This window comes from Muscardinus avellanarius (assembly GCF_963383645.1).
Source record: "Muscardinus avellanarius genome assembly, chromosome: X".
Taxonomy (NCBI): domain Eukaryota; kingdom Metazoa; phylum Chordata; class Mammalia; order Rodentia; family Gliridae; genus Muscardinus; species Muscardinus avellanarius.
Window position 1 is genome coordinate 91077042 of NC_137792.1, and position 23714 is coordinate 91100755.

Consider the following 23714-nt stretch of genomic DNA (forward strand, 5'->3'; position numbering starts at 1 on the left):
CCGGCTCTTAGCAGATTTTAAGTTATGTCCTTACATTTCTTTTTTTAGTGTGTGTGGTACAGGAGATGGACCAAGGGGTCACTGTACCTCCAAGCTACCATTCCTAGCCCTATTTTGAAATAGAGTCTCACTAGGTTATGGGGGCCCTCAAAGTAGCTGAGGCTGGCCGAGAACCTGCGATCCTCCTCCAATCTCAACTCCCAAGTACTAAGATTATAAGTGTGTGCTACTACACCGGGCTTATCCTTATATTTCCGTAAGCCAATTTTGGTGCCAGGCAAATATATAATATATAAGTATATAAACATAAAAACTCACACAATGAACTTTCAATCTTTATCACTTGCTACTCTTTAAAGCCAAATTATTATCTGAGATCCTCTTAAAGTAGCTTGGCAGCTTGTAAATCTTAACTTTGCATTCTCACTTGAGTCCAGGGAAAACAAATCATCTTTAGGCCTTGGGCTGGCCGGGTGTAGTGGTGCATGCTGTAATCCCAGTACTTGGGAGGCTAAGATAGGAGAATCGTGCAGGTTTGGAGTCAGCCTCAGCTACTTAGTGAGACCTTGATAAAAACCCTAATAAAATATAAAATAGGTCTGGGAGTGTACCCCGGAGGTAGAAAGCCCCTGGGTTCCATCCTCAGTACCACACCAAAAAAAAAAAAAAAAAAAAAAAAAAAAACATAGAAAAAAGACTTGGGCCTTGGGCCAGCAAACTCTAAATAACCAGACTGTTAACGAAAAAAAAAAAAAAAAAAGACTTCTAGGCCGGGAGTGGGGGCTCATTGTAATCCAAGCCCTTGGGAGGCTGAGGCAGGAGGATCACGGCTAGTGGACAGCCTCAGCTACTTAAATACTTAAGTGAGGTACTTTGCAACTCAGTGAGGCCCTGTTTCAAAATAAAAAATACAAAATAGGCCTGGGGGTGTTGCTCGGAGGTAGAATGCCCCTGGGTTTTATCCCCAGTACTAAAAAAAAAAAAAAAAAAAAAAAGAAAAAGGTAAAAAATATATATATATATATTGCGGTACTAGGGATGGAAAGAAGCAGGGGCATTGAAACTCCAAGCTACAACCCCAGCCCTATTTTTCTATTTTTTAGTCTTTTTATTTTTGAAACAGAGTCTCACTGAGTTACAAAGGGCCTCACTAAGTTGCTGAGGCTGTCCCCGAACCACGATCCTCCAGTCTCCATCTCCCAAAATCTGGGATTACAAGCATGTGCCACCATGCCTGGCTTGGTTGTAAAATATTTTTAATCCATGAAATGTACTGCGTTTAGGAATTCTTCACCACTGGGCCTGATAATCCTCCTTAAAAAGTGCCTGAAAGTCCTAGTCCCAGGTAATGGGGGTCACCCAAGTTATGGGGAAGGGAGGCCTTTATGTAAATCTTCCGGATGAAAGTTCCAACAAGTGCAGGAATGGAATATGTTTTTTTGAAATGGAATGCCCTAGTTTGGTGGATAACTATTGTTGAAGCCTGCAAAACATACAAAACAGCTTATTAAATTATCCTCCGCTTCTAGATTCATAGACCATGCTGCAATCATTTTTAAACCAAAACCAAACACTAAACGAGGTCTTCAAACAAACCAGTAATATTTCTAGGAAATCTTTTGTTTTCTAAATTTCATCTCATTCACTCAATACCCTTAAAGTTAATGGTTTATTCATGCCCCAAACAGCTTCTTTAAATCCTGAATGGTATGGGTAAGCTCCTAATAGCCAATGGAGTTTTCTGTCTCCTACCATTCAGTACCAAAAAAATGACCCACTCAAGGCAGAGACAAACCTGCTGCAACAACCCAGAGTGGCCCATTAACCACAGACCAATAAGCTTTTTAACTTACCAGAGAAGTACCTTTAGGCAGTCGAGGATACAGTGGGTAGGACAGGTAAAAACCTCCAGGATTTAAAATGTCTTGGGCAGCTGCTACGATTTTCTGAAATTCCAACTGTAGTTTGGCCAGCCACAAACAGTCAAGCCTTCTTCTCTGAAATCACTGCTTGCTTAAGCTGGAGAGTTCAAGGACAGGATGTTTGCTGCTGGCTGGTTCATCCAAACTGTTACACAGTGGAATTGTTACCAAGTGAGATGAGAGGCCTGGCTCTACTGCTACTTTGCTCCACAAGTTCTTTAGAGTCAAACTAGTAGAAAAGTGGGTTTTATTCAAGGCCAGCATTGATGGCAGAAGAAACTCTTGTTTCAAATCCCCATCTTCCTCCTCTATGTGTTTCTTTTTTGTAACTGTCTATTTTTTTATTCTTTGTGATTCAGGAGATTGAAACCCAAGGCAGTGTACCTCTGAGCTACAATCCCAGCTCTATTTTATTTTATTTTATTGATACTGTGAATTGAACTCCGGGTCATTCTACCTCAGAACTATATCCCCATCTCATTTTATTTTTTAATTTGCAAACAGCATTTTGAAACAGGGGTTTTTTCTGAGCCCCCCAAGATGAAACAGGGGGGTTTCCTGAGAAGAAACCTGGAGTTTCATCATAGATGAAACAGAGTTTCTTGAGAAGATACTCAGCGTCTCCTTACAGGGTTCTTGTCTACCATGACCGAAGAATAACACCCGAAGACCTCAGGAAGGGGAGTAAAAGGTTTATTAGAAGCAGCAAGGAATGAGGAAAGATGGCTGAACACCTCAAAGGGGCGGTCGGAACTCTTGGGGTCCAGCAGCTGCCTTCAGGCCAATACTTGAGAGTAGCCCATGCTGAATTGCCTTCAGTTGCAGGCTGCTTTCTTCCAGAGTCCACACGATCTGCCAGAAGGGAATAGGGAAAAGTAGCAGAACACCCCAAAGGGGTGGTCGGAACTCTGATGTCCAGTAGCTGCCTTCAGGTCACTACCCGAGTGTTGCCCACTACCCAAGAGTAGCCTGAGTCACGTGCCCTCAGTTGCACTCTGCCTTCTCTCAGGGTTAACATGACCTGCAACAGAGAGAGAGAAAGAGAGAGAGAGAGGAGAGAGGGGAGAGGGGAGAGGGGAGAGGGGAGACGGGAGAGAGGAGGGAGGAGGGAGGAGGGAGGAGGGAGGGGGGAGGGGGAGAGGGGAGAGGGTGGAGAGGGAGAGGGAACAGCTCCCCAAAAGGGGAGGGGTCCTGAGAGGGAAAATCTCCAGTCTGCTGATCACCTAGGGCCATTGGGTAGGGTGACTTTGGGAATTCTGGGGAGCAGCTCTCAGGATTTGCATAGGGTATTTGCAAGTCCTTTGAAGAGTCTCCTGTCAGACTTGCTCGAGGGTTTACTGATTAGTAAACAGATGGCTTTGTGAGGCTCTGGTCCTTCTTATCACTGAGCCTTGGAATTTTAGATATTCCTGCCCTTTGCCCTTCAGGAAACTCAGGAAATTAACTTTTTTTCTATCTGCCTTTTTCCTATCAACCTATTTCCTTTCTATCTCCTCGGTTTTACCAAGTTACTAAGGCTGGCTGCAAACCTGCTATCCTCCTGTCTCAGCCTCCAAAGTACTGGAAGTACTGAGATACCAGGCCTGAGCCACTGTGCTTGACTTGTCCTATCTATAGATGTTTTTCTCTTTCTCCTATCTTTGATTTGCATTTGAAAATTCCCATTCATTTCTGTTGTGGGTTTACTAACTATATTTTTGCTATGTTAGTAGTTGTTATATATATATATATCATTTTCTTTTTTCTGGCATTGGTGTTGAAGATTGAACCCAGGGTATCTTTCAAGCTAAGCATATGCTCTACCACTCAGTTATACCCCTGGCCTCTAGGGTTTAAAGTATGATATGTAACTTATCAAATCAATCTGCAAGTGTTATTATGCCATTTTATATGTCATATAAAATCCTTATAACTGTATATTATATTTCTTCCTTCCTGGCCTTGTTTTGTTATCATATATTTTACTCCTATCTATGTCATTTATTTCCCCAGTATGTTGTTTGCCAGGAATTGAACCCAGGGTATTGTGTATACTAGGCAAGTACTCTACCACGGAGAGACTTCCAGCCCCAATTAGTTCTTGATGAGATTGAAATAACCATCATATTGCCTTTTATATGGGTATCCCCTTAGTTACCATCTTAGTTACCATATGGAAATGCCCTTCATTTCTTTATATAGATGTGTATTTCGATGTATATTATTCTCCTTCTACCTAGAAAAGATACTTTTATTGCTGTTCTACTGAGGTTGAAATCTGTATATCTGGAAAAATCTTTACTTCATCTTTGTTTTTGAAAATCCTTGCTTACAAAATTCTAGGGTGATATTTTTCTTTTCTTTCAGTATCTTCTAGAAGTATTTTGATTGTTCTGTGTTGTTTTTTTATGAGCTATCATTCTCACTTTTTTTTTATTAAACCCAATGTGTTATCTTCCTTTCTTCCTTATTTTTTATTTTTGGATATTAGGAATCGAACCAAGGAGTGTTCTATCTCTGAGCGATACCCCTAGCCTTTTATTTTATTTTATTTTTTTGCAGTACTGGGGATGGAACCCAGGGACATTCTATCTCCGAGCTACACCCCTAGCCCTAGTTTTTAGTCCCTTTTTAATTTTTGAAACAGGGTCTCACTGAGTTGTGAAGGGTCTCACTAAGTAGCTGAGGCTGTCCATGAACCGTGATCCTCTGATCTCTGCCTCCTGAATGCTGGGATTACAAGTGTTCACCACCATGCCCGGTTGCTCTTCTGTTTTTCATTTCAGGATCTCATAAAGGTTCTGAGGCTTTCCTCGATCATGTAATCCCCCTCTCTCGGTCTCCCAACTAAAAAGTACGAGGATTACAGGCCTATGACACCACATCTTGCTTCTCTGGATAATTTGAGCATTTTCTCTTTATAAATCATTTTAAATAATTTAGGGAGAGGGTACTGGGAAGTGAACTCGGGTATTCTGCCTCTGAGCTTCACCCTAGCCCTATATTTTTTAGTTTTTTAAATTTTATTTATTTATTTTTATGTGTGTGTGGTACTGGGGATGGAACCCAGAGGCCTTCTATCTCTGGGCTATATCCCCAGCCCTATTTTAATTTTTATTCAAAAACAGGTTCTCAGTAAGTTGCTGAGAGCCTCACTAAGTTGTTGAGACTGACTTCAAACCTAAGATCTTCCTGTTTTAGCATCCCAAGTAATGGGATTATAGGTATGGTCTACCATGCCTGGCTTTAGTTTAATTTGAAATAGGATCTCACTAAGTTGTCGATGGTCTTGTTAAATTGCTGAGTCTAGCCTCAAATCCGCAATCTTCTTTCTTAGCCCCCCAAGTATTGGGATTATAGGCGTTCACCACGACGTCCAACTTGATGTAATTTTTAATGTTTCTTTTACTTGGACTTCATTGAGTTTCTTGAATTTGTGAGTTTATTGTTTTCACAAACATGGAAAAGTTGAGGCCCTTATTTCTTCAAATGTGTTGTCACTTAGCCTCTTTTGTTATCAAACTCCAGTTGTATTTATATTCAAAGTTGTATGTATATGTATTTGAATCTACATCTATGTTTAAAGTCCATTTGATGTTTCCCAGGTATCATTACTGTTCTATTCATTCTTCTTGAATATTTTTTTCTTGTGTTTGTGTTACTAGGGATTGAAACCAAGGGCATTCTACCTCTCAGCTACATCCCCAGCCCTATTTTATTTTTATTTTGAATTAGGATCTTGCTAGGTTGGTGAGAGTCTCACTAGCTGATGCTGACCTACAATTTGTGATACTTTTGTTTCAGCCTAAGTACTGGGATTACAAGAGTGTGCCACCACACTCAGCTAATTTTGTGTGTTTGTGTGTGTTATGCGTGTGTGTGTGTGTGTGTGTGTGTGTGTGTGCTACTGGGGATTGAACCCAAGGGCATTCTACCTCTGAGATACACTCCCAATCCTATTTATTTATTTATTTATTTATTTATTTATTTATTTATTACGGTACTGGGGATGGAGCCCAGCAGTATTCTACCTCCAAGCTACACCCCAGGCCTATTTTATACTCTTCACTTTGAAACAACAGGGTTTCACTGAGTTGCAAAGGATCTCACTAAGTAGTAGTTGAAGTTGTCAACAAACTGTGATCCTCCTGTTTCAGCCTCCCGAATGCTGGGATTACAAGTGTGTGCCACCACACCTGGCTTCCTCTTTAGTTTTTGTATTGAAAAAGGGCTCTCCCAGGTTTTTGAGGGGCCTCATTAAATTGCTGAGGTATCCTTGAACCTGGTATTCTCCTGTCTCAGTCTCCCAAGTTCTGGGATTTTCAGGGGAGAACATGATAATTTTGTGAAGAATCCTGAGGAATTCCTGAATTTGGGAAAGGGAAGTTCACTCCAGGGACCCTGGAGTTCTTGGCTTTTGTGGCAAAAAGAATGTCAACAGATGTCAGTCAGAGACAAAGACAGAGGTTTAATTCAAGGAAAAGAATGACACACCTTCAGGTAAAACAGTGGCCACCTTGAGATTGTGGGAGTGGCCCAAGAACTTTTTCAATCATTTTTTATAGAATACCTGGGGAGGGGGGGCAAGGGCACAAGGCAGGAAATGGGCAACCTGGGATGGAGACCTTTTTTCTTTGAATCTTTGGGCTCACAAAAGGTGGGAATGCCTTTGAGATAAGAATCTTAGGGAGCCAAGCCATAAAGCCCTGGCTTGGGAGAAATGTGTGATGTTCCCCCACACCCCACCCCAGACTTTCTTCTAACAAAAGGGTGAAACTCTTTCTGGGGTCTAATTGCTTCAGGAATTTTAGGTATGGAGCTAGGCCCATTATGATTTAAAAGTATGGGCCTGGCTCTTTGCTAAGAGTTAACAAGCTCTGTTAAAATAAAACTAAAGATTATGAAGCTTTTTTTATATTTTAAAACTATACTTTCCTTTCCTTCCCAGTTTGTCTCCTTTCTATTTAAAATTTTATTTATTCTATCCTACCTCAGGATTAGAAGTGTGTGCCACTACACCCAGCCCAGCTGAATATATTTCTTTCTGATTTTGGCTAGTTCTACCACTGTGATTTCATGTCCACTAATCATTTCATATGAAATGTCTAATTTGTAGTTCATCTCATGTAGTTTACTTTTAATTTCAGATGGTGTACTTCTTAATTTCTTGATCATTTCTGTACTTACAGTCGTTTCCTTTAGCTTCCTAAATTTTTGATTGAGACATTGTGAACCTTCCCCGTTTGGGTGTCAATATTGCAATATTACTATATATATTTAGACTTTTCCTCTGGGATATGGTCATTACTTGGAAGCAATTTGATGATTTTGGAGTTTGCCTTTATGATTTTATGGGACACATTCAGTATTTATTCAAGGACTAAACTCAGAACCCTAATAAGGCAAGATCATCCTTCTTGACCCGACTTGTCATAAATTAAAAGGTTTTCCAGTCTAGGTGGTAGGAAGTTACAGTACTCCTGATCCTCTGTGAATCTGGGAATTATTCTTTGGAAACTTCATTGTGATTTCATTCTTTTGGCTAAGGTAGACTCTTCAAACACATAATCACTGATCAGGAACCAGCCGAAGGTTTGAAGGAAGCCTGTGTAGATCTTTCTCTCTGCATTGCCCTTCTCTCTGCTATGGTGAACTCTGGCCTTTTCTCCATGGCTCCTTGCTCTGTCTCCTATATTTTGGAAATGTCTGGGCTCTGCCTTGATTCCATCTGCCTTGGTTGTGGCCTAGAAACGTCCTCAACATATAGCACTTTGGACCAATCACAGGATTTACCTTAATTGTTACCTATCTTTAAGGGATATTGTCCCTTTTTGCCCCATATTCATTGTCTCTCAGAAAATAATAACATTAAGCCGAGTGTGGTGACATGTGCCTGTAATCTCAGTGCTCGGGAGGTTGAGACAGGAAGGAGTACAGTTTCAAGGCCAGCCTCAGCAACTTAGCAAGGCCCACTGTAACTTAGTGAGACCTCTTTCAAAATTTATAAAAATAAAATAAGGCTGAGGGTGTGGCTAAAAAGTAGAATGCCCCTGCATTCAATCACACACACACACACATACAAAATTGTTATATATTTTGTCTATTCTTTTAGGATCTGGTGACTGTTATCTTATTAAAACCAGAAGCAACATTTTTGTTTTTTGTTGCTGGGGATGGAACCCTGGGCCTCGCACACACTAGGCAAATATACCACTGAGCTGTACATCCAGCCCTGTGTTCTAATTTTTTATGTGCTTATATTTGTGAGGGTTTGGTTTTTATTGTTTTTACCAGAGGCTCTTTCCATCCCGACATTTTAAAAAGTACTGTCCTCTTTCTTGAAATGAGGTTTTGCTATATTGCCCAGGCTGGCCTCAAACCTCAAGGCTCCTTTTACGCCAACACTGACTAGCTGGGACAATAGGGGTGCACCACTGTGCCGGCATTTTCAGGTACTTTTAAGATTTAATGCTTACATATATTTTAATATTTTAATTGATTGATTTTGATATTTTGTATAAGGTAAAGAATCTGATTTTCCCTCCCCTTCCTCCTTTTCTTACTTCAATATTCTTCTCCTTTGCTTTTCTTTCTTTATGTGTATATTTTACAAATAGCCAGTAATCGCTAGAGAATGTGTTACATAAGCCATAGTTTCTACCATCATTGTGAATATCATTTTTAATGTAAGGTATTTAACTTGTAGTCCTGTACTATTCTTATACTAAAAAAAAATCTATAGATTCTGGAGCTGGTACTATTTTATTATTGTAATTTCCTCTTCCTTCCTTCTTTCCTTTCTTTCTTCCTTCCTTCCTTCTTGTTTCCTTCCTTCCTTCCATGCTTGGGATCAAACACAGGGCCTGGTGCAAGTGCAAATGCTTTACCAATGATCTAACTCAAAGTCCCATGCTACACTAATTTTGTGTAATATATTTTATTACCTGCTAGAGATGTCCTCTTTATTATATAAACTGTCTCTTCTCAAGCATCTCTTCTTCCAAATTAACTTTGAAATTATTTTTGTCAAATTTCTAAAATTACAAAAAATACTTCATAGTTCTGTGTGTGTGTGTGTGTGTGTGTGTGTGTGTGTGTGTGTGTGTTTGTGTGTGTGTGTGTGATGCTAGGGATTGAACACAAGGCCACTATTTTCTTTTATATTTGGAAACAGGGTGTCGCTAAATTGTAGAGGTTCTCACAAAGTTGTTGAGACTGGCTGTGAACCTGTGATCCTCCTGTCTCAGCCTCCCAAGTACAGTAGTATTACAGGCATGCACCACCACACCTGGCTTATTTCTTGTTTTTTTAAAAAAAAATATTGCAGTTTATTTCAATTTTTGAATAATGTGAAATAAAAGCTTGCCTACAGTACTTATTCTTTTTGTACAAAACTGTTAAAATTATTCAGGTCTCTTACTAGGCATTTATAATTCTTTTTTTTTATTGGTGCACTGTATTCATCCATCATAGTGGGATACAAACTTTTGTAGACATACATGCACACATCGCCCAGTTAGCCCCCACCCGATCCCCACCCCATTCCCTCCCCATCCCTCCCTCCCATGTTGGCTTAGTGATTGACATCTAGTATTATAGCAATTTATCCAAAATTAACAATGATAATCTCACAAAACAGTTTTATTTGTCTGATACCAAGCTTTTGATGACTTAAAGATAACATTTCAATATTTCTTTTTACTTTCTTTCTTACCAGAGAATATTTTTTTCTATTTTTTTAGGTGAAACTATCATATATTTATATATTTATTTTTCAGAAAAAAAATCGATCCTAATATGGAAAATGGACTCTAGATACCCAAAACGATCTTGAAAAAGAACAAAGCTAGAAGATATATATTTTCTGATTTCAAACCATATAAAGCTACAATAATTGAAACAGTGTAGTACTGTTCTAAAGGCAGATATATAAACCATTGGAGTTAAATACAAGCCTAGAGCTAAATTATTCCCTATATTATCAAGTTATTTTTTACAAGGTTTCCACGAACATTTGGTGGTGGAAATAATAATCTTTTAACTAAATATTGTTGAAAAATAATAATTACATGGAAAAGAATAAAATTGGACCCTTACCTAATACCATATACAAGTATTAACTCAAAATAGATAAAAGACCTAAATATAAATCTTAAGACTATAAACTTTTAGGAGAAAATCTGGGTCATAAAACCTCACAACATTGAAATTGGCAGTGACTTCTTGAATATGATTTCAATGGCACAGGCAACAGAAGAGTATACAAACTCCCTAAAAAATAAAAAAAATATTGTATATCCAAAGACAATGTAAACAGTTAACAGTTACTAATAGAATGGCATAAAATATTTCCAAATGCTATATCTGAAGGTATACTAATATTCCAACTAGAAATCCTAAAAATTAACAACAATAAAGGCAAACAATACCATTTAGAGATAGGTAAAAGACTAACATAAATAATGAATCTCCACAGATAACCAGTCTTAGTTGTCTGTTGGATGGAAAATCTTGTTTCTCTGGTTCTGGTGTGTGTTACCTATTTCTTCTTTGTAGTTAATCTCTTTGAGTATTTTCTCTAGCGCTGGTTTTGAAGACATAAATTCCTTCAGTTTCTGTTTGTCATGGAAGCTTCTTATTTCTCCATCTAATTTGATAGAAAGTTTTGCTGGGTAGGAAATTTTTGGCTGGAAGTTGTTTTCTTTCAGAGTTTGGAATATGTTACTCCAAGCCCTTCTGGCTCTCATGACTTGGTTTGGGAAGTCTGGAGTGATTCTAATTGGTTTGCCTCTGAATGTCACTTAGCCCTTTGCTTTTGTTGCCTTTAAGATTCTCTGCTTGGCCTCCACATTGGTCATTTTGACAATTATGTGGCATGGGGATCCTCTTCTCTGATCCTGTCTAAAGGGAGTTCTATAAGTTTCCTGGATCTGTGTATTGACCTCTTGCTCTATGTTTGGAAAATTTTCTGCTATTACTTCCTTGAAGAGATTGTTGATCCCTTTGGTTTCACTTTCTTTTCCCTCCTCTATTCCAATTATTCTTAGGTTAGCTCTCTTAAAATGGGCCCATATTTCTTCAATATCAGATTCCTGCTGTTGGATATTTTTTTCTAGATTAGAAACTATGCGTTCATTTTTGGAATTATCATCTTCTAAGAGCGAGATTCTGTTCTCCATGTGTTCTAATCGGTTGTTTGTGCTTTGAATTGAGGCCTTTACTTCATTAATTGCATCCTTTATCTCTTTTTGGCTCTCTCTGAGTTCTTTTCGAAGCACCTCTATTATTTCTACAGTTATTTTCCTGATTTGATCTTCTAGAAATCTCTGATTTTCTGTTTTATCGGGTTCTGATGTTGTGGGGTTGTGGGCATTCATTGCTCCAGTATTATTCCTCTTTCCCATGATTTAGGAAGTTTGTGCCTTCTCTGGGTTCTTCCCTTGGGTCACTATGACTTCACTTAAGGTGTTCTGAATCTCAAGTCTGTAGTATCTCAGACCCCATTACACCTTTACTGGGTTGTATCACAGAGTCTCCGACCCAGAGAGTCGATAGAGGCTGCTTTAGACTGTGGGGGGTGCCAGGTTGCACGTTCTCCTATGGTGTGATATCTCTGCCACTGTCCCTTCCCCACTGGGTCAAGTCCCAGGGAGTACAGTACTGAGAAATCTCCTCTGTGGCCCGCAATTTGACTCAATGTTCTTGAGTACGCAGATGTAGCTGTACTGGATTCAGTGAATTCTCTACTGCTGCCGCCGGTGGCAATATGGCGCCACTGCTATGCCCTCGGCCGTATTTCTTCTTGGTTTTGATTTCCACTCTGAATCCCTACAGCGTGTGCTGAGCTCAGCCACTGGGAGCTTTAGATTTTACCTGCGGCGAGAAATCCCGCCTGGCTGTTCCGCAGCGGCTCACCTCGGCTTGCTATAGCTGTCCGGTGAATTCGCCGCTGCCGCCGGCAGTATGGTGCTGCTGCCGCGGCCTCAGGCATGAGGCCGGTGTATCTCCTCTGTGGCTCTGAGCTCTGTTCTCAGACAGCTTTCTCTTTGGAGCCTGGTGATTTTTTTGTTTCTCTGGTGATGGTGTTTTCTGGCTATGAAAGGCGCTGATTTTGTGGTAATGGAGATTAGTTGTTAGCGGGGCTCTTAAGCCCTGCTTTTCTCGGTCGCCATCTTCCCGGAAGTCCGGCATTTATAATTCTTCATGTAGGTCTTGTACATGTATAGTTAGTTGTTCCTTAGTAGGCATTTTATACTTTTCCTTTCTCTTATGAACAGGATTTTTCTAATGTATTTCATAACCTATTGTAGTTGGTATATAAGAAAGCTATTAACTTGTACATGTTTTTAAATTGATAAACTCACCTTTTATAATAAAAGGTTGTTTTCCTTATGGATAATCTTGTATTCTGTAAATTTGGAGCATTTTATTCTTTCTGATTTGAATTTCTGTTTTTACTAATATTGTACAGAAATAACACAAAGTGTTAAATTCTTTCCTCTCTAGTGGGCATTTTATTTGTGTATTTTTTCCGTAGAAGTCCTTGTTCACATCTGCCCTTTAATAACAACATGAGCAATCTACCTTATCCTAACAAAAATTTAGGTGGAAAGAATTTCTTCTATACCCCCTATTATGTCACACCGAAAGGGTTGAAATCCATAATCAGTAATGCAGTAGGCAAAAACAAAATACTCCACTGAGCTCTATGGCATTTAGACAAAAGAAATTATTAGTTGATTTTAATTTAGTTTTCGGTAATTTATTCTTATATAATAAATATCCTGTCTGTCCTCTGACTATTACACTTGTGTAGTCCTTCAAAAGTTCTTTAGAGTAGTCCCATGAATAGGTTGATATAACTTAAATCCATCTTGATATTTTCTTTTAAATTTTTTTATTGGTGCATTATATTCAAACATCATATTGGGGTAAAAAACTTGTGTGTACAAACATGTACTCATGGCTGATTTAACCCCTACACATTTCCCACCCGATTCCCTCCCCGTCCCTCCATCCCTTGCTTGGCTTAGTGATTGACTTCGATATGTTTAAGTACATTGTGTGTTTTAGAGATTTTCCTCTTCCCCCCTTCTTTCTCCTCCTTTAGGTTGTCTTGTTTGCTCCTCTATAGGATTTCCTCTTTCAAGAGGTCCTCCTATGACCCATTTCTCCCTAACTCTCACATATTAGGGAAAGCATGTGATTTCTTATTTTTTGTGACTGACTAATCTCACTTAGCATAATGTCCTCGAGTTCCATCCATTTCCCTGAAAATGATGTAATTGAGTTTTGATGGCTGAGTAAAATTCCATTGTGTACATATCCCACAGTTTTGTAATCCATTCATCTGTTGATGGACATCTTGGCTGGTTCCATAGTTTGGCTATGGTGAAATGTGCAGCTATGAACATAGATACACTGCATTAGTTTGGTAGTTTGGCTTCCTATCTTTTGGGTAGATACCCAACAGTGGTATTGCTGGATCAAATGGTAGATTTGTTCCCATTCTTCTGAGGATTCTCCATACTGTTTTCCAAAGTGGTTGCACTAATTTGCAATCCCACCAACAATGTTTAAGAGTTCCCAATTCTCCATATCTTCGCCAGCATCTGTTGTTGTTAGTGTTTTAAATGATTGACATTCTAGTTGGAGTTAGGTGAAATCTCAGGGTAGTTTTGATTTGCATCTCTCTGATTGCCAGTGTTGTTGAGCATTTTTTCATGCATTTATTGGCCATTTGAATTTCTTCTTTTGTAAAGTGTCTATTTAGTTCATTTGCCCATTTTGTTATTGGGTGCTTTGTTTTCTTAGTGTTGAGTTTCTTGAGTTCTCTGTATATTCTAGATATTAGTCCTCTATCAGTGGTGTAGGTGGCAAAAATCTTCTCCCATTCTGTTGGCTCTCGATTGAGATTCTTGATAGTTTCCTTTGCTGAACAGAAGCTCTTCAGTTTCATGCAATCCCATGTATTGATTCTCCTTTTAATTTGTTGTGCATTTGGGGTCTTGTTGAGGAAATGTTTGTCTGTGCCTATGTGTTGTAGTGTTGGACCTATGCCCTCTTCAAGGAGCTTCAAAGTCTCTGGTTTAATTTCCAAGTCTTTGATCCATCGTGAGTTGACTTTTGTACAGGGTGAAAAAGTGGGATTAACATCCAATTTTCTGCATATGGTTAACCAGCTTTGCCAACACCATTTGTTGAAGAGGCTATCTTTTTTCCAGTGTATGTTTTTGGCCTCTTTGTCAAAAATCAATTGGCTGAAAGTGTTTGGACTTGTTTCTGGGTCTTCTATTCTGTTCCTTTGGTTTATATATCTGTTCTTTTGCCAGTACCATGCTGTTTTTATTACAATGGCTTTGTAGTATAGTTTAAAGTCAGGTATTGTGATTCTTCCTGCATGGTTTTTGTTGCTGAGAACTACCTTGGCTATTCTGGGCTTTTTGTTATTCCAGATAAATTTAAGGACTGATTTTTCTATGTCTGTGAGGAATGATCTTGGTAGTTTAATGGGCATTGCATTAAATCTGTAGATCACTTTTGGGAGGATGGCCATTTTAATGATATTTATTCTGCCAATCCATAAATATGGAAGATCTTTCCATCTTCTAAGATCTGCTTCGATTTCTTTTTTCAGTGTTTTATAATTTTCTTTGTAGAGATATTTTACCTCCTTGGTCAAGTTTATTCATAGGTATTTTATTTTCCTGTGGGAGATCCTGAGTGGAAGTGTTTTCTGAATTTCTTTTTCAGTGGATTTATGTTTGGTATACACGAAAGCTTCTGATTTTTTAAGATTCATTTTGTATTCAGATACTTTGCTGAATTTGTTGATCAGTTCTATATGCCTTTTGTTTGAGTTTGTTGGGTTTTCTAAATATAGAATGTCACCTGCAAATATTGAAAGTTTGAGTTCTTCTTTTCCTATTTGTACTCCTTTAATTTCCTTTTCTTGCCTTATTGCTCTGGCTAGAGTCTCTAGTACTATATTGAAGAGAAGTGGTGATAATGGACATCCTTGTATCGTTCCAGTTTTTAGGGGGAATTCTTGAAGTTTTTCCCCATTTAATATGATGTTGGCAGTGGGCTTATTGTAGATTGCCTTAATAATGTTGAGATATGTTCCTTCTATTCCAGTTCTCTGCAGTGTTTTTATCATAAATGGATGTTGAATTTTATCAAATGCTTTTTCAGCATCTATTGAGATGATCATGTGGTTTTTGTCTTTGATTCTGTTTATATGATGAATTACATGGATTGATTTTCGTATATTGAACCAGCCTTGTATCCATGGGATGAACCCTACGTGGTCATGGTGTATGATTTTCTTGATGTGGTTTTGAATGCGTGTTGCTAGTATTTTGTTTAATAGTTTTGCATCCAAGTTCATCAGAGATATAGGCCTGTAGTTTTCCTTTCTTGAACTGTCTTTATTTGATTTAGGTATTAGTGTGATATTGGCTTCATAGAATGTATTTGGGAGAGTCCCAGTTTTTTTTATTTCCCAAAATAGTTTGAGTAGTATTGGCGTTAGCTCTTCTATAAAGGTTTTATAGAATTCACTTGGGAAAGCATCTGGTCCTGGGCTTTTCTTTGATGGTAAGCTCTTTATTGCTGTTTCAATCTCTTTGATTGTTGTTGGTTGGCTTAAGTGTTCTATATCTTCTTGACTCAGTTTAGGAAGGTTGTATTTATCTAGGAAGTTGTTGATTTCCTCCAGATTTTCCAGTTTGTTGGAATATAGTTTTTCAAAGTAGTTTCTGATTATCCTCTGGATTTCTACACTGTCAGTAGTAATGTCTCTTTTTTATCCCTTATCTTCATAATTTGGCTTGATTCTCTCTTTTTTTTTAGTTAGGTTGGCTAGTGGTTTATCAATCTTGTTAATTTTTTCAAGAAACCAGCTTTTGGTTTTGTTGATTTTCTGTATTTTTTATTCTCTATTTCATTAATTTCTGCTCTCATTTTAATGATTTCCTGTCTTCTGCTGGCTTTGGGGTTCAATTGTTCCTGCTTTTTAAGTGCTTTGAAGTGTGTCATTAGGCTATTTATTTGAAGATTTTCTGTTTTTCTTATATGAGCACTCAGTGCTATAAATTTTCCTCTTAATACTGCCTTCAAAGTGTCCCAGAGGTTTTGATATGTTGTTTCTTTATTTTCATTTGTTTCTAGAAATTTCTTGATTTCACCTCTTACATCTTCTATGACCCATTCTTCATTCAGAAGTGTGGTGTTCAGTCTCCACATGTTTATGTTGTTTCTGTGGGTCTTTTTATAGTTGATTTCTAGTTTCATTCCATTATGGTCTGAAATGACACAGGGAAGTATTTAACATTTTTTGAATTTGCTAGTGCTCATTCTGTGTCCCAGTATGTGATCTATTTTGGAGAAGGTTCCGTGAGCAGCTGAGAAAAATGTAAACTCAGCTGTAGTTGGGTGAAATATTCTATATGTGTCCAACAGGTCCATTTGGTTAATGGTGTTCTTCAGTTCTGAGGCATCTTTGTCTGGAAGGTCGGTCTAGTTTTGTGAGAGGTGTGTTGAAGTCTCCTAGTATTATTGTGTTGGGATTTATGTGTGACTTCATGTCACAAAGAGTTTGATTTATGAGAGTAGCTGCCCCTATGTTTGGGGCCTAGATGTTGATTATTATTATTTCCTTTTGCTGGACTATTCCTTTTACCTTCTTTGTCTCTTGTAACAAGTTAAGGTTTGAAAATATGACCTTCTTTGTCTCTTGTAATAAGTTTAGGTTTGAAGTCTAACTTGTCTGATATCATAGTTGCTACTCCTGCTTGTCTTCGAGTACCATTAGCATGGATTACCTTGCTCCAGCCCTTTACCTTGAGTTTGGTTCTATCTTGTAAGGTGTGTTTCTTATAAGCAGCAGATGGATGGATTCTGGCTTTTAATCCATTTTGCCACTTTATGTCTTTTTATTGGGGAGTTGAGGCTGTTTACATTCAGTGTGATTATAGAGAGATAATTTTTAATTACCAACATGTTAAGATCTTATTTCTGTTTGAGATACTGTTTATTCTTCTTTGCTTAGTTGTCTGCTGGATGGGAATTCTGGTTTCTTTGGTTCTGGCATGTATTACCCATTTCCTCTTTGTATTAATCTCCTTGAGTATTTTCTCTAGCGCTGGTTTTGAAGACATAAATACCTTCAGTTCCTGTTTGTCATGGAAGCTTCTTATTTTTCCATCTAATTTGATAGAAAGTTTTGCTGGGTAGGAAATTTTTGGCTGAAAGTTGTTTTCTTTCAAAGTTTGGAATATGTTACTCCAAGCCCTTCTGGCTCTCATGACTTGGTTTGGGAAGTCTGGAGTGATTCTAATTGGTTTGCCTCTGAATGTCACTTGGCCCTTTGCTTTTGTTGCCTTTAAGATTCTCTGCTTGGCTTCCACATTGTTCATTTTGACAATTATGTGGCGTGCGGATCCTCTTCTCCGATCCTGTCTAAAGGGAGTTCTATAAGTTTCCTGGATCTGTGTATCAACCTCTTGCACTATGTTTGGAAAATTTTCTGCTATTACTTCCTTGAAGAGATTGTTGATCCCTTTGGTATCACTTTCTTTTCCCTCCTCTATTCCAATTATTCTTAGGTTAGGTCTCTTAAAATGGGCCCATATTTCTTCAATGTCAGATTCCTGCTGTCGGATTTTTTTTTTCTAAATTACAAACTATGCGTTCATTTTTGGAGTGATCATCTTCAAGAAGCAAGATTCTATTCTCCATGCGGTCTAATCTGTTGTTTATACTTTAAATTTAGGCCTTTATTTCAATGATTGCATCCTTTATCTCTTTTTGACTCTCTCTGAATTCTTTTTGAAAGTCCTCTATTATTTCTAAAGTTATTTTCCTGATTTGATCTTCTAGAGATCTTTGGATTTCTGTGTTATCAGATTCTGATGTTGTGGGGTTGTGGGCATTCACTGTTCCATTGTTATTTCTCTTTCCCTTGATTTTGGAAGTTTGTGCCTTCTCTGGGTTCTTCCCTGGGTCACTACAAGTTCACTTAAGATGCTCTGGATCTCGAGTCTGTGGTATCTCAGTCACCACTACTCCTTTACTGGGTTGTATCGCAAAGTCTCAGACCCAGGGAGTCAATCGAGGATGCTTAGACCATGGGGGGTGCCAAGTTGCGCATTCTCCAGCGGGGAGTTGTGACTATGGTGTGATATCTCTGCCACCACCACTCCCCCACTGGGTTGCACTTCTAAAATCTCTGACCCAGGGAGATTGTCTGCGCAAGTCCCTGGGAGTGCAGTACTGGGATTTCTCCCCTAGGGGCCGCATTTTACTCACAGTTGTTGAGTGCGCTGATGGAGCCGTAGTGAACTCGGTGGATTTTCAGCTGCCACCGCTGGCAATGTGACTCTACTGCCATGCCCTCAGCCGTGATGCTAGTGTATTTCTTCTCTGGTTTTGAGCTCCACTCTGGGTCCCTGCCAGGTGTGTTGTGCCCAGCCCTTCGTAGCTTTAGATGTTCCCTGCGCCGAAAAAACTGCTGAATGCCCCCTGGCTGTTCAGCACCTGCTCACCTTGGCTCGCTGTCCACCCCTCCTCTCAGGCGCCTGGTGGCTGGTTGAGTGCGTTGGCCTTCAGCCATCCGGTGAACTCACCACTTCTGCCTGCAGTAAGGCGCTGCTGTCTCATTCTCAGCCGTGAGTTTGGCGTAGTTCTTCTCTGGTTTTGAGCTCCGCTGAGTCCCTGCGGGGTGTGCTGATGTTCCCTGTGCCGAAAAAACTGCTGACTGTCACACGGCTGTTCAGCAGCTGCTTACCTCAGTTTGCTGTCCGCCACTCCTCTCTGGCGCCTAGTGGCTGGTTGAGTGCGTTGGTCTAGAACCATCCAGTAAACTCGTCGCTGCCGCCAGCAGGAAGGTGCTGCTGCTGCATCCTAGGCCATGATGCCGGCGTACCTCCTGTCTGGATTCGAGCTCCATTCTGAGTCTCCCTCCTCTCTGAAGCCTGGTGCTGCTAGGGAAGATGTAGCTGGTGCCGCTCCACGCCGTGGTTCTTGCCGCTCTGGCTGCTTGCACTGCGGCTCCAGCTGCTTCACCCATTTTGATATTTTCTAATGAGCAACAGTTCCTGGGAACTTCAGTACGCTTTTTGTCCACTTTAAGTTTTATGTTATTAGTTCAAAGTATAAGCATAGATAGTCTTTATATTACTGGTTTATTTTAAAAAAAAAAAGATGAAGCCGGGTGTGGTGGGGCACGCTTGTAATCCCAGCATTCAGGAGGCTGAGACAGGAGGATTGTGGTTCGCAGACAGCCTCAGTTACTTAGTGAGGCCCTCTGTAACTCAGTGAGACCCTGTTTCAAAATAAAGAATAAAAAAAAAAATTGGGCAGGGGGTGTAGCTCGGAGATTGAATGCCTCTGGGTTCCATTCCCAGAACCACCAAAAAAAAAAAAAAAAAAGATGATCCAAACCTTGTAGAGCATGCCTGTAATCCTAGTATTTGGTAGGCTGAGATAGTAGAATTGCAGGTTCACGATCAGCCTCAGCAACTTAATAACGCCCTCTGAAACTTAGTGAGAGCCTGTTTCAAAATAAAAAAGGATAAAATAAGAATAAGGCTGACAGTATATCTCAGAGGTTAAATGCCCCTGGGTTCTATCCTCAGTACTACACACACACACAAAAGAGGACAATGTTTACAATGTTCATAATATATGCCTAAAGATTTTTCTAAATATTTTAGGAATACTAAAGCATCTTTAATTTTTTAGTATCTCAGCAGATGAAGTTAATTCACCATTATCACCCCTTACATGGCAGGTAAGAAATTTAAGGTCATAATATAAATCTGTATTATGTTGTTCTCATTTGTTTCGTTAAAAGAAATTGTCTCATTACAGCCCTTAGAAAATCAGAAGGATCAAATGGAGGAACAGCAGTGGCCAGAATCTCATCCTATAATCTGGCAAAGTGAAGAAAGAAGGCGAAGCAAACAGATTAGAAAAGAATACTTCAAGGTATGTTATTCAATTTTAAATTTTACTTTGTGCTTATTAATTCTACTGGATCAGCATTACTAAGGCCTACCTCCCTAGTTACATGTAGTAATGTGTTTATCTTGATTTCCCATATATTTGTGGTAGAATATACCAACTGCTTGTATCCATAAAATTTCAGTGATTCAAAATGATTGTGAGTGGGTTCATTTAAATTGTAATTTACCAAATACTTTGTAAAAAAAAGTGCTTAGCCAGGTGTGGTGAAACACACCTGTAATCCCAGTACTTGGGAATCTGAGACAGGAGGATCACACGTTTAAGGCCAGTCTCAGCAACTTAGTGAAACCCTCAGCAACTTAGTGAGACTCTAACAAAATAAAAAATAAAAAGGGCTTAGGGTGTTGTTTGGAGATAGAATATCCTTGGATTTGATTCCCATTACCTCACATATACACACAAAGAGAAAGGTGAATGCTTGCTACACTGCTATAAATTGTAGAAATTTATGGTACTGAGGAGATAGAAAGGAAAATAGGCAGATAGGGAAAAGGCCTCAGTAGAAAAAATTAATTTCCTGAGTTTCCTGAGGGGTGACGAATATCTGAAATTCCAAAGACTCAGAGATAAGAAGGACCAGAGCTTCACAAAACCATCTGTTTACTAATCAACAAACCCAGGAGCCAGTCTGACACTCTACTGAGAGGAGAATCTTGAAGGACTTGCAAATATCATATGCAAAATCTGAGAGCTGCTTCCCAGAATTCCCAAAGTCACCCCAACCAAAAGAGGACTCACAAAATGTTGGGAAAAGGCTTTAGTCGGCCAGCAAATTGGGGTTTTTCCCTCTCGGGACCCCCTCCCCTTTTGGGGAGCTGTTCTCTCTCTTGCAGGTCGTGTTAGCTCTGAGAGAATGCAGAGTGCAACTGATGGCACGTGGCTCGGGCTGCTCTCGGGCTGCTCTCGGGTAGTGACCTGAAGGCCTCTGCTGGACATCAAGGCTGACCAGGGCCCCTAGGGGTGACCTGCTCCTCTTTTCTGGCAGATCGCGTGGACTCTGGGAGAAAGTAGTTTGCAACTGACGGCACTTGGCTCAGGCGATACTTGGGTAGTGACCTAAAGGCAGCTACTGGACATCAGAGACCCAACAGCCCAAGTGGTGTTCTGCCACTTTCCTATTCCTTTCTGGCAGGTCATGTGGACTCTGGAAGAAAGCCGCCTGTAATTGAAGGCACTAGGCTTGGGCTACTCCCAAGTAATGTTCTGAAGGCAGCGGCTGGACATCAGAGACCCGACAGCCCTTTTGGGGTGTTCAGCCATCTTTCCTATTCCCTGCTGCTTCCAATAAACCTTTTACTCCCCTTCCTGAGGTCTGCGGGTGTCATTCTTCACTCACCGTAGACAAGAACCCTGTGAGGAAATGCCGAATTTCTTCTCAAGAAATTCCAGGTTTCTTCTCAGGAACCCCCCTCCCCCCGTTTCATCTTGGGGGACTCAGAAGAAACCCCCGTTTCAGTACGTTTTATTTTTATTTATCTTATTTTACTTATTTTTTGGTCCTAGGGCTTGAACTCAGAGTCATTCTACCTCCAAGCTACAATCCCAGCCCAATTTTATTTCTTGTTGAGAGACAGGATCTCCCTAAGCTGCCGATAACTTCTCTAAATTGCCTAGGCTGGTTTTGAACATGACATTCTCCAGTCTAAGCCTCCCAAGTATTGGGATCACAAGTGTGCACCACCACAGTTGGCTACAGTATGCTTTGAAAGTATTGTTCAGAAAAGAAGTTTCATTGGATTTGTTTCAATAAATAGCTGATATATATTTTCAATTAGTACTTAATGGTTTCTATGTAAATAAATTCATTCTACGTGGTGGTTCTAAATATGTTTGAGAACAGTTTCATCCATTTTCTTTTTTAACTTTGGAAGTTTTTTTAATAGGATCTTAGCTAACATAAAACTATAGAGTAGCTGGGCATGGTGGTGCACACTTATAATCCCAGTACTTAGGAGGCTAAGACAGGAGGATGGCAGGTTTGCAGGCAGCCTCAGCTACTTAGGGAGACACTCCGCAACATAATGAGACCCTGTTTCAAAATAAAGAATAAAAAAATATGGCCAGGGGTGTAGCTCAGTTAGGATGCCCCTGGGTCCAACCCACAGTACTGCAATAAATGAATAAATAAATTCCTAGAGTATCTGGATTATCCTAAATTTCTAGGTAGTAGGGTTTTAATGAAATTTTGCTGTGTATATCTTTGTAAACTTTGTATTATTATTTGTTTGTATTTAAAGTCTGCTATATTTGCAGAAGCCAGTCATCAGTATTTGGAATACCTTTCATCTGAGTCAGAACTTAGTATTGGTAATTGACTTGAATGAGTAGCACGAACTTGGTTCTGCTTCCTGAATAGTAAATTTTCTTATATTTGTCCCTTTTCTCTTTCCCAAAGCATAATTCTTACCTATTAACAGTATCATATCAAACATAGATGGGAGCCGGGCGTGGTGGCGCACGCTTGTAATCTCCACGCTTGGGAGGCCGAGACAGGAGGATCGTGCAGGTTCGAAGCCAACCTCAGCTGGCTTAAGAGACCCTGTTTCTAAATAAAATATAAAATAGGTCTGCTAGTGTAGCCCGGAGGTAGAAGGTCCCTGGGTTCCACCCCAGAACCAGAAAAAAAAAAGACATAGATGGGTAATTTCTGGTTTATGCCATTTATAGAATTTATCTCATGCTGGGCGTGGTGGCACACACTTATAATCCCAGCATTCAGGAGGCTGAGACTGGAGGATCACGGTTCACGGACAGCCTCAGCTACTTAGTGAGGCCCTCCGCAACTTAGTGAGACCCTGTTTCAAAATAAAGAATAAAAAATAGGGCAGGGGGTGTAGCTCCGTGGTCAAATGTCCCTGGGTTCTATCCGCAGACCCCCCCCCAAAAAGGAAATAATTTATCCCATATTTTTCTGCCTGGTAGCAGTAGTTCTCTCATTGCATAGTGTTCTAATTCCATGTATGGAATGTAACATGTAATTGGGAATAGCATCAAATGATCAAAACGAAAATGTAATATGTCTTAGCAAGTCTATGATAAATCTAAACTTTCAACACATAGTTGCTGAACCCTTTTAGTAAACCTTGTGTGCTTTGGCCAGTATGAGAGATAATGAAGAAATAAAGGACATGAAAAAAGGAAGGACATTCTAAGGAGAACCCTGCTTAGTGATGCTGAAAGTCTGCTTATCCCAGTCCTTCACAGGTCACACTTCTATTACATTCTGGCATTTATGTTAAAGTTGTTCCTTTTAGTAAATGAGTCCTATAACCAAGGCACTGTATGAAACACAAAAGTTGGTGAATGACTAGTGATGTTGGGGAAATTTTAGTATTTCTATGTAAAAAAAAGATATTTTTTATTTATTCGATCCTCTTTATCCTAGTAGAATAAAGTAATAACTAATTTGGACTATTTACCAAAACCCTTGTTTAGCAATTACTTAAGTGCCAGGCACTCATCTAAGTACTTTACGGTATCAACTCATTTAATCTTCAAAACAACCTTATCAGGTAAGCACAATTATTATCATTGCCATTTTTCTCAGACGGAGAAATGAAGGCACAGAGAAGTTAAGTAGTATGCATCAGGTCACTTAGCTAATGAAAAGAACAAGATTTGAAATTAAAGTCTATGTTACACTGTCTCTTTATCTAGTTTGGATAGCCTAATATCAAACAAATACTGAGTGTTACATATTTGTAGGAATGTATCACTGCCAGTTAAACTAGCATATGGGGAAGGAAGAGGTGAGAAGAAAGGGTAGAGTCCTGAGGGAAACAC

At 39.5% G+C, this 23714-nt stretch overlaps 1 protein-coding gene across 6 annotated transcripts in view; it reads left to right on the top strand.

Annotated features, from left to right (window-relative positions):
- The window catches only part of LRCH2 (leucine rich repeats and calponin homology domain containing 2), a gene marked incomplete at both ends in the record, with an annotated part of 116130 nt that overhangs the window by 71669 nt on the left and 20747 nt on the right, over positions 1–23714 (top strand). For all 6 annotated transcript variants that reach the window (XM_080718317.1, XM_080718319.1, XM_080718318.1 and 3 more), the window contains 2 exons: positions 19647–19695; positions 19776–19892. In XM_080718317.1, coding sequence (XP_080574443.1) covers positions 19647–19695; positions 19776–19892 — 166 coding nt within the window. The remainder of the gene's footprint in view (positions 1–19646; positions 19696–19775; positions 19893–23714) is intronic.